The 14,894-nt window shown below is 39.1% G+C and overlaps 1 protein-coding gene across 1 annotated transcript; it reads right to left on the bottom strand.

Moving 5' to 3' along the window:
• Positions 1-34: 34 nt before the first annotated feature.
• LOC104434038 lies at positions 35-7,627 on the bottom strand. The gene is made up of 18 exons (XM_010046987.3): positions 6,358-7,627; positions 6,178-6,261; positions 5,738-5,942; positions 5,450-5,657; positions 4,867-4,971; positions 4,614-4,695; positions 4,470-4,529; positions 4,328-4,380; positions 3,820-3,986; positions 2,257-2,470; positions 1,928-1,985; positions 1,700-1,756; positions 1,357-1,605; positions 1,118-1,182; positions 959-1,015; positions 789-882; positions 545-685; positions 35-464 (listed from the first exon to the last, which is right to left on the bottom strand). The coding sequence occupies exons 1-18, from the start codon at positions 7,324-7,326 to the stop codon at positions 372-374; spliced, it is 2,961 nt and encodes a 986-aa protein (XP_010045289.2). The 5' UTR covers positions 7,327-7,627; the 3' UTR covers positions 35-371.
• Between the last annotated feature and the right edge of the window lie 7,267 nt (positions 7,628-14,894).

The raw sequence follows: 14,894 nt of genomic DNA, 5'->3' as shown, positions 1-14,894 counted from the left end.
AAGAGACGGACAGAATCTCAGGTGAAATTGAGTCTATGAAGAGCTGCAGATGTATATATGCTGTGACTACAAAATCACGAAACGATTGTCACTTCGCAATGTATATCGTCATCTTCTGTGGTTTCAAGTATGAACATCCTCCCAAAACTTCTCTTTCTAATTCCTTGCTATATCTCTCGCCCGAGCTACAAAACCCTGCTTCTCATTTCCTATCTGCACTGCCAAAAATTCCTAACACGCTCAAAAGATAATGTGGCGATATCCAACAACCATATACAAAAAGTTTCAGAAACCCTGTACAACTAATGAACCGAGACAAAATGGCCGTCGCCCCCCAAAAGCTTTTCCAAGGGAATCAACTGCTGATTCAGCTACTCTGTTTCAGGGAACAGGGGAACTGCCTTGTGCAGCACAGTCGTCCCTTGAAAGACCATCATTTGGCGATTTCTTCTCAACTGTTTCAACTGCAAAAGAAATGAATGTATAAGACCGAGGGTTTCAAATCTCCTGCTTAAGAGTATTTGATGAATGCGCGCTCACAAACCTCCTCTGGGGTCATCTTGCCAAAACCAAATCGGTTTGTCCATATGGATTCTGCTTCCTCTGCTGCAGGAAGCACAAGATTCTTCACGTTGAGAGAATGAAGAAGCCTCTCAATGCAGCCAAATAAAGACTGGAAGTAACCCTGCACAGAATGGGTTGGATACATGAGACGCTGGAAGAGGCCGTCAAAGATGTAAAATAGAGGGGTGGTTTCAGAAAATCAGAGCCATAGCAGATATGCTCACTTGTCCTTGGCAATCTGTACTAGTGGCAACCAAAGGAAGTTCTGCCATTTCATGCCCAAAAATGCGAAGAGTTCCTGCTGACACAACCTCATGGCTGCAGAGCAAGCAATATTTGTTGAGCATTCCATAATATATACGACGACATTGAGGAGTTCATAGACAATACTCACTTGACGATTAATATCACACAGAACATCCCGCTGAGCACTTGGCCCTTATAGCTCCTCCTGAAAATCAATTGGTAATCAGGCAAGCTTTAAGTCATACTGGATTCCATAATCCACATACCATTACCAGGACATCGAAACTACTATGATTCATTGCCTTACCCATAGACCATTGCAGGAATGAGATCCCTTCCATTCCTAGTTTCAGCAATGGGATCAAACCGCTCCTAAAGTATTTAACAGAGATATGAGATATTGGAAAAATAGAAACATAGCTCAGACATCACTACAGTGCAGCACCATGGCAATCACTTTAATATACGAAATCAAAGTACTTTAGCATCATGATCATATGAGAAACAATAAATAGAAAACTGCTCTGCCTAAAGGATATTGCTCACATGAAAAAGGGCAACAGATTTAGAAAGCAACCGCTTCGATGCATCATCAGACGACATTTTGTTGTTGAGAATCCTCCATCTTATATCGAGATTGGATTCATTCTGAGTGTCTTTGTCCTCACGCTTCTTCTTTATCACATCCAAGAGGGAGTCTGGAAGCTTCTTCTCTCCCTGCGTTACCATTTCTTCCAAGGCAGAGTGCATCTTCTCACAATCCATGCAACAGAACCAATTTCCTTCTGGCAATTCCTGTCCATGTTGCAGCAAATCAATAAATTTCCAAGCTCAGATGACAAAGTTGACAACAACAATATGACCATATTCCCACAGATAAAGAACACACCTTCAAATCAGCCACTTTGTGATCCCTCAAACAGCAGACATGAAATTCCTTCTCACACTAGCAATTAAGACAAAGATGAATCAATAGGTTGGAAGTACGGAAACATGAAGCAACAAGTGCATAAACTTCCTTTTCTTTTCTTTCTTTTCTTTCGTTTCTTTTTGTTTTGATTTGTGTAGTACACAGTAAAAAAAATAGTCATTTAACTAATCCGCTGAAAAAGAATACCTGATCACAAATGATAACTGTCCTAGGACCAAAACCAGATTTGGTAAAACCCTTGCTACTGCACACAAAAGAGCATAACATTCAACCAGATGAATGTGGACAAAGACAAGATGATCACCAGCATATGTCAAGAATAAGATCAAACAGATCAGAGTGGCAATTCACTCAAATAGAAAGCTAATATTCTAGCTAAAAGCTGCAGATACACAATATAAGTAACAATAGTAGCAATTCCATGCAATATAAACATTGGCTAGTTCATAGTTAGCTTTGAAAGTAATGAGAAAGCATCGAACGTGTTTTCAGATGGCGTTAACATTCCAAACAACCTGCACAATGCACAAACTCCAACTTCTTCAGTCTCCGGAGTTTTCACAATTCGAATGCATCGCTTGGTTATCTGTTCTATAGGATCAGCTCCAGCAACCCTTCCAGCTGCCAACGCATTAACATTGTGCTCCACTAACTTCTCCATTTGATGTATATTCTGACAATATCTACAGTTCCAGCTATCCTTAGGAATTCTTGAAAGAGAAATGCATTCTGCAAGAACTCAAAGTAGGAAAATCAATTAAAGCAACTTGTAATGACATGGTACAGAACAGAAAACATCTGTCTTCCACTTGTTTCATCCATATAAATGAAACCACATACAAACAGTAGACACTACCAGAGGATTAGAGTGCAATCCAGATCATAGGCACTTTAAGCAGAAAGGGGGTAAATGTGGAATTGCAATCTTACAAGTACAAGGCAAAACCTAGATTGAGTTTCTTGGGAAATGAACATGTTAAATACTAAGCACATCACCTGTACTCTTGACTAAAATAAAGAAATAAACATCTCTCAATAAGTATGATAATAAATAGCATAGGAAATAGAGATAACAATACAAGTAACATGACTCCTAGAAGATGAAACACTAAAATTTTGGAACTTATCCAGCAAAACAGCAAGATACATATCCATTAACCTAACAATGTATTTGGCCAAACAAAATATGCACTTCTTTAATAAAATAAAATTACACAATGCATAGATAATAAGAAATACAAAGTCAGAAAAGGACATCAACAATGCAATAGAATCACTATCAACATGGGAACTAAAGACATTTGAAGAGACAATTTAAAATTGCCAGCCAAAGTGTAAGAAGAAATATAATTTTGAGCAATGAAGGCAATAACAACAGTGGTTGTAGCTGCATCTACATGATCAAGTCTTTTTACTAAAAAAAACTGGAAAATTCGAAGAAATAGTGTTATCATAGTACATCTTATTAGCTTGGAACCTCAGGATTGTCTGAATATGTAGAATAAAAATCACAACCATGCTTCTAGCCAAGATATGTAACAATAAGAAGCACCACCACCATATTTCACAGAGTTGGTAGACATGCTGATGTAAAAACTATTCAAAAGAAAATAAGCATTCTGGAAATATCATTATAACGTAGTAAAACTATTTAATGAATCAATAAGGATGGTGTATCCCCCGATTTCTGTGAAGAAAGCACAACAAATTGTTTCCCAAAAGATTCTTGATGAGATCTGATAACATCTAGAATGACAAATCAAATTCTTCCAAAATCTTTTATAAGCCAGTCTTCTTCCATCCCATACTAGGTTCTCTAAGCATTGTCTCTTTGCTAAATAGCAAACCCAAGGTCATTTAAGAGGCTGGCACTCACCACATGACATTACTAATCCATAGAGCAGATTACTACACAATGTCAAATTCCATGAACAACATTTTCCCATGATTATTCCTCCTTCCAAACTAATAAACATAAAGAAAAGGAAAAAGACTGCATTCCTTTCCAATAACAAAAACAATTTATTAAGAAGATGCAGATATATCGAACAAAAGGTGATTAGCGAGAGGACAATTACCTAAGTGAAAAGCCCTTGGGCAAGTATCACAACACAAAAGATCCCCTCCATCAAAACAAATGGAGCAAAGGTCATCATTCTCACTGGTAGACAACCTCCTACTCCTCGATAAGGATATCGCCAATTCATGAAGGGAAACACCATTAGATGTGTAAATGTTTAAGTATCTGCAAAATGCCATTAGAAAGATTTCAGTGATAATAGTTGGTCTAGTAGTAATCTGCCTTTTACAAAGACCCTCAAGGTTTTTTTTAGGATCAATCATTACCATTCTCTTCAGCCCTTCCCCCTTGCTTATTGGACGACAAATATGCAATAAAGAATGCATCCTAGATGGATTCAATAATTCATTACCCTCCAATTTCCACATGCTTATCAAAGCAAGTAATCCTGATCCAGACATGACAGTTCAACCCACTCTATTATATCTTGAGTCAAGGACCAGCACTTACCTAAACTATGGCCTAACCAAAAACCAAAGAATACAAATATCTTAAATGAAACTTACGGCTTGCGACGTGTTGGCCAACCTGCATGAGCTTCAAATTGTGAGGGGCTCACCTGTTCAACAAAAAGTCAAGGAGTTTATGTAACGTGGAGATCAAAAACAAACCACTACATTGTTCAAGTTGAAGAAGCACTCCCATTACCAGAGAATCACAGCATGTACAAAAGATCCCAAACCCTTTTTTGTAGCCGACCAGCAATTTCTGCTCAATAAACATAGCTTTTTAGAAAGAAAATAACATACATAGTGGATCCAAAACGAGATGGGTCAAACTTCATAATCACACCTTCCCGCGTACAAAATATGCAACTTCAGTCCCATCAGGCAACACATCCTCCTCAAAAACCAACTTATGCAAACGCAGGTCCCTGTCAAAAACACATGCCAAATTTCAGAGAGTGAATTCAGAAATGCAAGCAAACAAAGGTTTAAATGTATACCTGTTCATCTGTTCCTAATTATTTCATTTCATATTTATTTTTATTGATCGCTCAATAGATAAGGAAAAAAAATGATTACTTGACAAATTAAATACTAACTTTCTAGTTAGTTTTCCCCAACTCTTAGCCTGAGAAGAAGCAGCTTTCGTTGTGCCAGCAGACAAATCAGGGGATGACTCCAAAGCTGGATGTGTTTCTGGCAATCTGAACTTACAAACAAAAATAAAGGAACAATGAATAAACAATGAAAAATTATGCTCGTGATTAAATAAATAAATAAATAAACTACGCCAAAAAATACAAATTTTTATGAGGAAAAAGATGCAGTAAGCATCACAAAGCAGAAACAGACTAATTAATATATTCAGACATCACATGAAATATCTATATCGACGACAAAATGGCAACCTGAGACTAATTAAGAAATCCAGACCCTATAAAAGATACATGTATCCCAATCAAGCATATCATTTGCTTTTAGGTACCAGCTAGGTTAGAACAACAGGGGGTACATTATTCTGCATCCACCTTATAACTGCTTTTCTTGGCAAGACATATCACATGCTTGGCAGCTTTGGAGAAAGACTTATTGATATAGTCCCTGAGCAAAAGTTCATAATATAAGGTGGAGCAAGCAGTATCGCTGGCTCCAAAAAAAAAAAAAAAGCAAAAGCCAATATACCTTCGTGGAGAAACAGCTGCTGCACCAGCAGAAGCCTGCTCAGCAACAGCAGCTTGATCAGGTGGAGCCTGAGCAGCTACAGCTACTTGATCTAGAAAAACCTCGTCAGTAGTAACTACTTGACCAGGTGAAACCTGGGACTCCCTCAATTCCAAGCATGAATTGCACAAAAGCTTTGGTTTTCCTGTTTTCATCTCAGAGATGGCTCCTAATAGCACAAAGACATTTAGAATTCACTGTTCTTCTTTCAAAAGAAACACCAACATCAACAAGTAACTGAAAACACACCTTTGCAATTTAAACATATTTTACATTTGTTCATCCGTGAAGGACCAATAACAGCTTCAACAGCCTCTTCTATAGTATCCAACTGCGCATTCTTGACCACGTTCATTACATCGCGAAGGGATTTCCCATTTTCCAAGAATGTATATTCAGGTGGACGTTTATTTAAACTGCCAGCATGAAGCTCAAAGGCAGCGGGGGAGACAACCTACACAAGTCGCCATACAGTCTTCAGAAAACCAAACTGACCAAGCACAAAATTTACGCTAAAGATACTAAGATTGGTTTACGAAATCAGCTTACAAAGTAATGCCGCAGACTCGCATTGTCGCTGAATAAGCAGACCAACTTCACATACCAATCTCAGTATCGCTAGCATATTACTCAGAAGGTAAAAAAACAACCCAAATGAACCCTTAGATTATGTGGTGCGAGATGCTTACATCGGCTCCTTCGCACTCTGCACAGAAGCACTGAATCCCAGCTCCCCTGACTACTCCACCAAGCCCCTTTCCATGATCCCGATCCTGCAAAAGGAGCGACACAACATCATCATTTCAAATGGAGAGGAGTTCGTAAAGCTAAAATTATTGTCACAAACATCAAATAAAAAGAACAGGTACCCTTAAAACCCGGAAATACTTCACAGCAACCCCCTCGAGTAATCCAGTCTCGAGAAAATCCCTCAATGTCGAAAATGGCTTCTTCAATGCAATCTTCTTAGACATCTTCATCTCCAACTTAGTTGGAGTGTTAACCAATGCACTCGCCCCATTCTCTAGTTTCCTATCACCTCCATCGCTCGCTCTCCTCACATATTTTGCTCCAGTTTTCTCCACGACATCTTCCTTTGGTTTCAGTGCGGAACGAGTAAACCGCCTGTAGGGCTTCTCAGCCTGCACTTGGCCTTCCTTATTTCCAGATGATGGTGCTATTTCAACTTTCCGCTGGTCCTCGGTAATGGAAAGATCATGGATTTTTCCCAGGTCAGCGTCTTCATCGACTTTGTCTTCCTCGGTCTCCATTAAAGTCGCTTCGATCTCAGCAGGCCCTTTTTCACTTGCTTCGGTGCCTTTCGCTGCCCCATTAAGTGACACGATTTCGGGCTTCAAACCCACATTTTCCGTCAGAACGTCGCTCTTCAAACCATCATCGCCGAGAGAATCTCCCACACCGCTCTTCCGAACATCTTCAACGTCCGCCGCCGCGTCGCTCTTCGCCTCGTCTGCACCCGTCGATTCCACCGCGCCCTCGACATCTCTCCCCGGTTTCTCCGCCTCCACACCACGCGCATCCACATTCGCCTCCTCCTCCTCCTCCGCACCAGCAGCTCCGCCACCTTCGCTCCCCGGCTTCCGCGCGGCCACCTCTCCCTCCCCGGCCTCCGGGCTCTTCCTCAGGCGCTTGCTCCCCGAGACCGACGGGGCCCCGTCGTCCCCGGGAGCCCCGTTCTGGACCTTCCTCGCCCGGGTCCGGCCGAAAGACCCGCCGATCTCGGACTGCGCCTTCAGGGCGAATGCGAACTCGCGCTTCAGCCCGGGCCTCACTTTGGACAGCACCACGAACTCCTCGGTATCCGTACCGTTCGCCATGAGGGCTTCCCCCCGGCGGGCCCGATGAACCCCCGGAAAACCTAGAGAAGAAGAAATCCGACCGACGGCGGATCCTCGACAGGGCGGGGCCCGCGGCGTATTCCCGAGGGGCGAGATTCCGATCGGCTCCGCCGCGGGGATCGGTGGGTGGGACGCTCGAGCCAGGTGGGGATGAATTTAGGGTTTTCTTCTCTGCTTTTGGGGATTGGGCGGAAAGGATTTTTGGGAGGCAGAAAGGATTTTTGGGTCGGTTTTCTTTGGAGAAGGTGAAACAGAGAGACGGGAGAGATATGGAAGATAGGAATGGGGGCCGGAGAGAGAGAGGAAGCACCTGTTCGATTTTCCTTCGATTTGCCCGAAACTGCCCCCGGAGTGCCGTCCTTAACTTCGCGGGGGCGACGGATTTTGCAGACCTGCCCTTCGTCGATTCGAGATTTTGCTTTTCCTCGAATTTTCTTTGGCTTTGCCCCCCCTCTTATAGAACATAATTTATTTCTTTTCGCGTGGATATTAATACCCATCTGAGAAAAAAATGAAATTACAACTTGTAAGAAGAGGGATGATTATATAAGTAGTAAACCTGGATTCTAATAGTAGAGCCGAACCATTGATAAAATGAAGTCTCCATGAAAAAGATCCAGCAAATGAGCACTTTTATTTAGTAGGAGTACTTAGAGTTTTCCCCAAAAAAGAAAATGTCTGACGATACATGACAAGCTACCATAACAGGTCTTTTCCACAAAAAAAAAAAAAAAAGGGCTTTAAAGAGTATTTGGAATCTATCAAAAAAAAAAAATGCATCAACCGTGAATACTAACAAGCTACTATAACGAGTCTTTTCAACTAAAAAGATTATTTCAAAAGGCATTTAGAGTTTTACAGGAACTACACATATAACCATAAACGCAAACAGGCTGTCATAATAATTATATTTTTGAAATCGGAAATTTTTAAAGAGATGGTTTTAAATGGTGTTTGAAGTCTACTGAAAAGAAAAACAGTATTGACCATAAATATTAACCAACTATGATAAAGGGTCTTTCCAATAAATAAATAAGATAATTTTAAAGAGCATTCAAAGTTTTTTAGGAAAAAATACGTTGACCATAATTACTGACAAGCTACCAATACCATAACGGATTTGTCTAATAAAAAAGGACAGCTTTGAAGAGCGCTTAGCGTTTTTTGGGAAAAAAGTTTGATAATGAATTTAATTCAAAATCATTTAATTTTTTGTAATTAATTAATATTAATCGATCTTTTTCATCTGTTGTTGACCATAAACATAGACGGATTGCCATAATAAATATTTATTCAAAATTAAAAAAAATTAAGAGATTGTTTTAAATGGCACTTGTAGTCTACCGGAAAAAGAATGTATTACTGTAAATACTGACAAGCTATCATAATAGGTTTTTTTAATTTGGATTTTTTTTAGGAAAAATGCGTTAGATCATAATTAAAGACAAATTGCCATAATACATATTTTTGGAAATCAAAAAAATTTAAGGAAATGGTCTTAAAGGGCATTCAGAGTCTATTGAAAAAAATTGTTGACCATAAATATGGACAATTATGTCATAGCAAGTGAATCAAACGTTCGAATTGGCAATCAAAGTGCAATTTGCTCGGCAAGAACTCATACTCAACTTGACCAGCAAAGCCATGCGATGCAAGATACTGACCGATGTTCAAGAAAATGAATAAATTCCCAATCCGCGCATTTCATTTCAATTTATTCTATTATTGTTCTCCATGATTGGTGTACATCTAATGGGTCCTCAGCTGCACAAAAACATATGGGTGTGAAATGAAAGAATTCGCAAGTTTTGTGGGCGGGCGCGATATTAAGCGATAGTACCCGGGCACGAGTTGCAAAAAGCCGCCCAACATCTCACCAATGGGCAAATCGGTCAATCCGGCGCGAAAATTTTCCCAAATCTAAATTTCGTCCCGATCGGATTCCTTTTTAAAACCCCGCGAATTTTCCCGGCTCAACCAACAACGGGATCCGCCCAATCGCGCGCCGCCACGTGCTCGCGGCATATTATTTTCGGCACCCGCGATTTGGTGGGTGGAGTCCGCCCCACGCGCCGACCCGCGCCGGTGAAACCCACGCGAGTGCGCTCGAGGTCGGCTTGCGCAGAGGGCGCCCGCGCACGCGCTTTTTAGGACACGGATTTGGGAGTGCGCGAGTTCATGATGTCCTAGGTGGAACGCGACCGTCGATGTCGTCCTTGGGGTTTTAGGAAGCGAGATCGGACGGTGGAGGAGCGGCCCCGGATCGGTTTATGTTCAAAATTTTGTTACGGTATATAGGTGGCGGGAAAATTAAGTTCCCGCCGGAGTACATGTCGAAATCGAAAGTACGGGCACGACGTTTGCCGGGCTCACGTTCGAATTAGATAGAAATTACGCGACCGCATTTCACTTCGTGTTGCGGAGGGATACGGCCAGATCGGCTCCCAACGAATCGGGTCTCGTCTCAAGTGGTACTGGTACGGGAGTTTGCCTTCGTTTTTTATAATCACGAGACCGGATACTATCAAGACCAAAATCCCGAATGTGCCATACCAATGTAAGTTAGCGAGCACGCTTAAGATCGCCTCGAGAAGTGGACTAGCCGGTTTTCGCGAAAGCCGACCTAGGAACACCTCATTGCTGGACCGAAGAAAGAAACTCTAAACACTAAATTCATGGAATCAAGTTTTCCCTCTAATTAATGAGTGACAGAGATATAGCCACCGCTAATGCTTCAATTTCATTTTAGTTGGGTTTCATTGTGGATGACGTCCATGATTGATCTAGAGTAGGGATTAGTGTGGGTGTTGTCTTGAAACTGGGACTCAATCGCTATATTGGTTGAACTCCTTAAAGACATCCAGAATTTATCATGAAATCTCAAAAAAAAGAGCTGAAAAATGAATATGGAAATTCCTCTTCTGTGCGGATATAATGATCTACGGTGAGTTTTGTGCTAGAAAAAATCAATTCACGTTGAATATGATGATAAAAATCAATTCAAGGTGCAACTGGGTTTCTAGACGGAACAACCTTAATCGGGCCTAATCACTGCTAGTCACGTCATTTCCGAATGCATGAGCATTAGCTAGCAACGTCTCCTCGAGTTTTGTTCAAATGCCTCCAGAGGTCGAGAAACCGAAGGTCTCGTGCCTTGGAAAGTCCAAATGTAGATCCGAGTTATGAGCCCGATCAACGTTTTCTCAAAGTTGCAAAGTCCGTGTGGGCTAAGCAAAAAGATAACAAGGCTACATTTGTTAGATCGGATATAACTCTGAATTGGATACAAGATAATCTTATCCGGCATTTGAGTGACTTCAAATATGGATTTCTTTGAATATAACCTGGGTGAAATAATCTCACCTATAAAGCGATATAAAGCCAGATAGGATAAATAGTGTAAAAATGAACATAAAAGAACAAATATAAAAAAGGAAGGGCTTTTTTTTTTTTTTTTTTTTTTTTTGCTTCTGCTAAATGAAAGCATTGGAGATCCATAGATGGAGAAGAGAAAGGGCGAGAGTTCATCAAGCGACCTTGCACATTCATGATATTTTATCATAACATGGACTCCTTAATCAAAGACCAGCACGCAAACTCTATCGTGGTTTGATGTTAGAGCACTGACTAGCCATCGTCCCCCGTCTCTTGTTCATGGTGCCTACAATTCTCTAGGCCTAGGATCTAAGGCTCGTGACCTTGGATCCAAGGTTGCCGAGCTCAAAACCCTAGAGTTGGGGTTACCCAGTAGTGAGGATCATATTCTTGTGGCCAAAGGTAGAGATCATAATCACAAGCTCATGTTCATCGAAACTAGAGTTCCCAACCACCTAAGGTTGGGCTTCATTATTGTATTAGTCACGGTCTCTCTATCGTGGTCGATGGTGTTTACGGCGTATGAGAAACACTGGGAAGGTCGCTCTAGTTAGCATAGATGAAAGATAAATAAAATGACATGGTCTAAGAAAGTGATAATCTTGAAAAAGACATGAGAAGAGAGAAGATTGTGATTGAGACTTGAAAGGATTGTAATTCAATGAAAAGATTGAGATTTGATTCAGGCCTCTTACGATGGACAAGGTAATGATATTAATGATGTTACAAGACTTAATACTTGAATCTCACTAGACATAATCTGAAGAAGTCTCAAACTACTAAACATTGCATAAAACGTAATAAATCCCATAATTATCCCATGCAATCTTTATCCTATTCCACCTTATCCGGTTTGACAATAAAAATGCATCCTAGGTTGCACGGTTGCATTCACCGGAGCATTTGGGCACCTTTACGCAAATGCAGAGCACCATTTAATTGTAAAAGAGTTAAGTGCTCTCTTTCTTTCTTTTTTTTAATAAAGAATATGAAGAAGAAAATACCTTGATCAAGCAACCAAACAAATCTAGCCATAAGCTGTTTGCAGCCTCTAAAGATGTGTTTGGTAACATTTTTATTCCCATGAACATTTTTTTTTTGGAAATATTTATTTTTTTATTTCTATTCCCTATAACATATTTTGAGTAAAACAATGAGTTTGGTAACTATATAAAATTTATATTCTCAAATTAAAAAGAAAATGAATATATTCGGTGCAACCCACGAATATTTCTCTAACGTGGAATTTTTTTTTATAATTTTTAATAATTTTTTTGAGATTTTTCTCTTTCTCTCTCTCTCTTCCTCTTCCTCCTTTGGTCGGGTGTTGCAATGGGTGGCATTGGCGTTAGGCACTTGGCAACCAATGACGGCAACTAGTGGCAAATGATGATTGGTAGACAGCAACGATGACAAGCAAGCAACAAGGCTTTGATGATCAGTTAGAAGAGGAGGAAGAAGAAAAGAAAAAAAGAAGAAAATGGATTAATATTACAAAAAATCCAAAAATTTAATATACTCGTGACAAATTTATCCCTAATTAATTTTTTGATCATACAAAAATTTTAACTGGTATAGCTATAATATATTTACCCTAAATAACCAAAGAAACCCAACTGATAAATTTGTGAAAAACTTATCCAAAACTAATTATTTGAACTACTAAAAATCTCAAACTGATATATCCGTGACAAATATACCATTTATTAGATTGGATTAATACTGCAAAGCTCGTATAACTATAACAAACAAAGAGTAAAATCTTAAATTGGTACACTAGGTAATTGTTGGTGTCATCTAATTCAGTAATTTGATGGTAAAATTCAATATAAACTAAAAAATGATAAATTTGTCACAAGTATACTAATTCGGATTAAATTTGTCAAAGGTGTACTAATTTGATTTTTTTGAGTTTAAAAAATTAGTTTTTGGTAAATTTATCACATATGTATAAGTTTAGAATTTTTTGTGCTATTAACCAAAAAGAAAATGACTTATTTTTAAAAATGATTCTCAAGAACGATATTTTACTTTTTTCTACTTTTTTGTTTCCCTTTTCAAATTTATCCTTGACCACTTTTTTATTTTGAGGAATAAAAAAATTAACTGACGTTACCAAATGAATTTATGTTCATTTTCTATTTCGCGGAATAAAAGAATAAAAAAATAGAAAAACAAAAGCGTTATCATGCAAACTATAACAAGCTAGATTGGGAATTTCGAGATGATCTTCAACCTCGAGGAGCATCGACCTCAGCTTGGGCGAGGTTGACCTTCACCTCCACAATTGGGTGAGCACGGATCAAGATTGTCCGACAGAGAGACGATGAACATATATTCATAAGGGCAGGACTAAAATATGAAAACATTGATGAGGGCGAGATCGAAAGAAAAAATTAACTATACCTTTGAGAAGCATCTAGAAAATATTGAAATGCTGGTGCCGAGTCTTCCTTGTCTCGAGAGAAAGGCTTTTAGAAATCCATTGCATTTGCCAAATGGACTTTTCGAATTGCTTTCCCAATCACCATTTCTTTTTGTCAAAGTCCTTCACGGGCTCAAAGTCTCTTGGCAAGGCTTCGCAAGACGCCCCCTAGATAATGTCAAGTGGCGGAGACCGTGCGTCGCGTGTTAAGCATAGATGGAGCAATGCACTTTGAACTCGAAATGGCTGGAGTAGGAGCGAGTTGTGACTGCCAAGGGAAATGGGCGACGGGGTGTTGGTAATTCTAAGCGGGTTAACTTTGTTAGCATAATAAGTAGCTTGTAAAAAGGGGAACATACAAGACAAGGCTAAATAGCACGCATACACTTGTGTGATCATATGATATTGGGCACGGCACATCTTGTGTTAGTAATATAACGTAGTTCGACAATGAACTTAGGTCAATCATTTAGAAGACACACGTGATGAATGGCATTATTCGAATGCACTACATAGGTAATTTTGATTTTGATTTCGGTATATTCCATGTATGATACCGACATCGGCTGAAGCACATGCCTTCCATAATTGGGTCCGCGAATGCCCGGGAGAAGTGGATCAAAATTTCATCTTTTGATGAAGAACGTTGGAGGACCTTGAGGGGTAGACTGTGGATACTCTTTGGTCCTGAAATATTTAAATGGTGCAAAGCATATTCCCCAGGACCAAACGAATACGGGCCTGGTTTATTCCTCTTCTGCCGTACGAACATCCCCCACCCCCCGTCCACCCAAAAAAAAAGAAAAAGAAAAAGAAAAACACCTTGTTAGTTGTTACCCTCGCCACTGAAATAAAATATCCCTTATACCATTCGGCACGTGCAACCCAATATCAATTGCGAGGTTTTGATGCAAAATAGAATGTCACGTAGGAAAGCATTTATTTTGAAAAAAATGAATAATTATAAAATATTTTTCTGAAAATGATCATTTGTGAAAATAAATTGACAAAAAAAAAAATCATTGTCTATGAAATATGTAAATATAAATTGTTGTTAATAAGGAAAACGTTTTTTATTAATTATTTATTTTAAGGAAAATTCAATTTAGTTTGAAACTTTTTTTATTTTATCAATTGAGTCTTAAATATTTTGTATTTATACTAATTTTAGCTGAAAATTATTAACACGGATGCTCTGTATCATTCATGGCATGGCTGACGTTGATGTGAGCAATTTTAATAATTCTTCAATTTTTTAATTTTTTCTTTCTTTCCTTCTTTTCTTTTCCCTTTCCTCATTGTGGCCGGCAAGAGTTGTTGAAGCTCGCCAACCATTGGGTTAGGGTCGTTCTTATGGCTCAATTGGTTGAAAAAAAAGAGGTTTATGATTGAATTAATACAATTGTGATAATTTGATGACTTTTTTTGGTAATTTTTCAAATTACTTTTTAGAAAATATTTTTCAATCGTTCATTTTTTACAAAATAAACAGAGCATTAATCAATCCCATTTTGCCCCTAAGTAGCTCTATTGATAATCTACGGGACTGAATCTATACAGTTCAAGATATGGACCATGATAGGTGTATAGTACCATTTTCTTTTTAAAGTATGTAGGAATAGTTCGGTGTTGCTATAATAGAATCGCGAAAATGATGGCGTCATGATTTTGCATTGGTTGAATTATAAACAAGGAATGCTTACTTTATGTTATTTTATAGCAGAACCAACTTGTCTAAAGTATAAGA

The sequence above is a fragment of the Eucalyptus grandis genome, chromosome 2 (genome assembly GCF_016545825.1).
Source record: "Eucalyptus grandis isolate ANBG69807.140 chromosome 2, ASM1654582v1, whole genome shotgun sequence".
Classification (NCBI taxonomy): domain Eukaryota; kingdom Viridiplantae; phylum Streptophyta; class Magnoliopsida; order Myrtales; family Myrtaceae; genus Eucalyptus; species Eucalyptus grandis.
The sequence above is the reverse complement of the archived record's forward strand: the minus strand, read 5'-3'. Positions and strand labels throughout refer to the sequence as shown.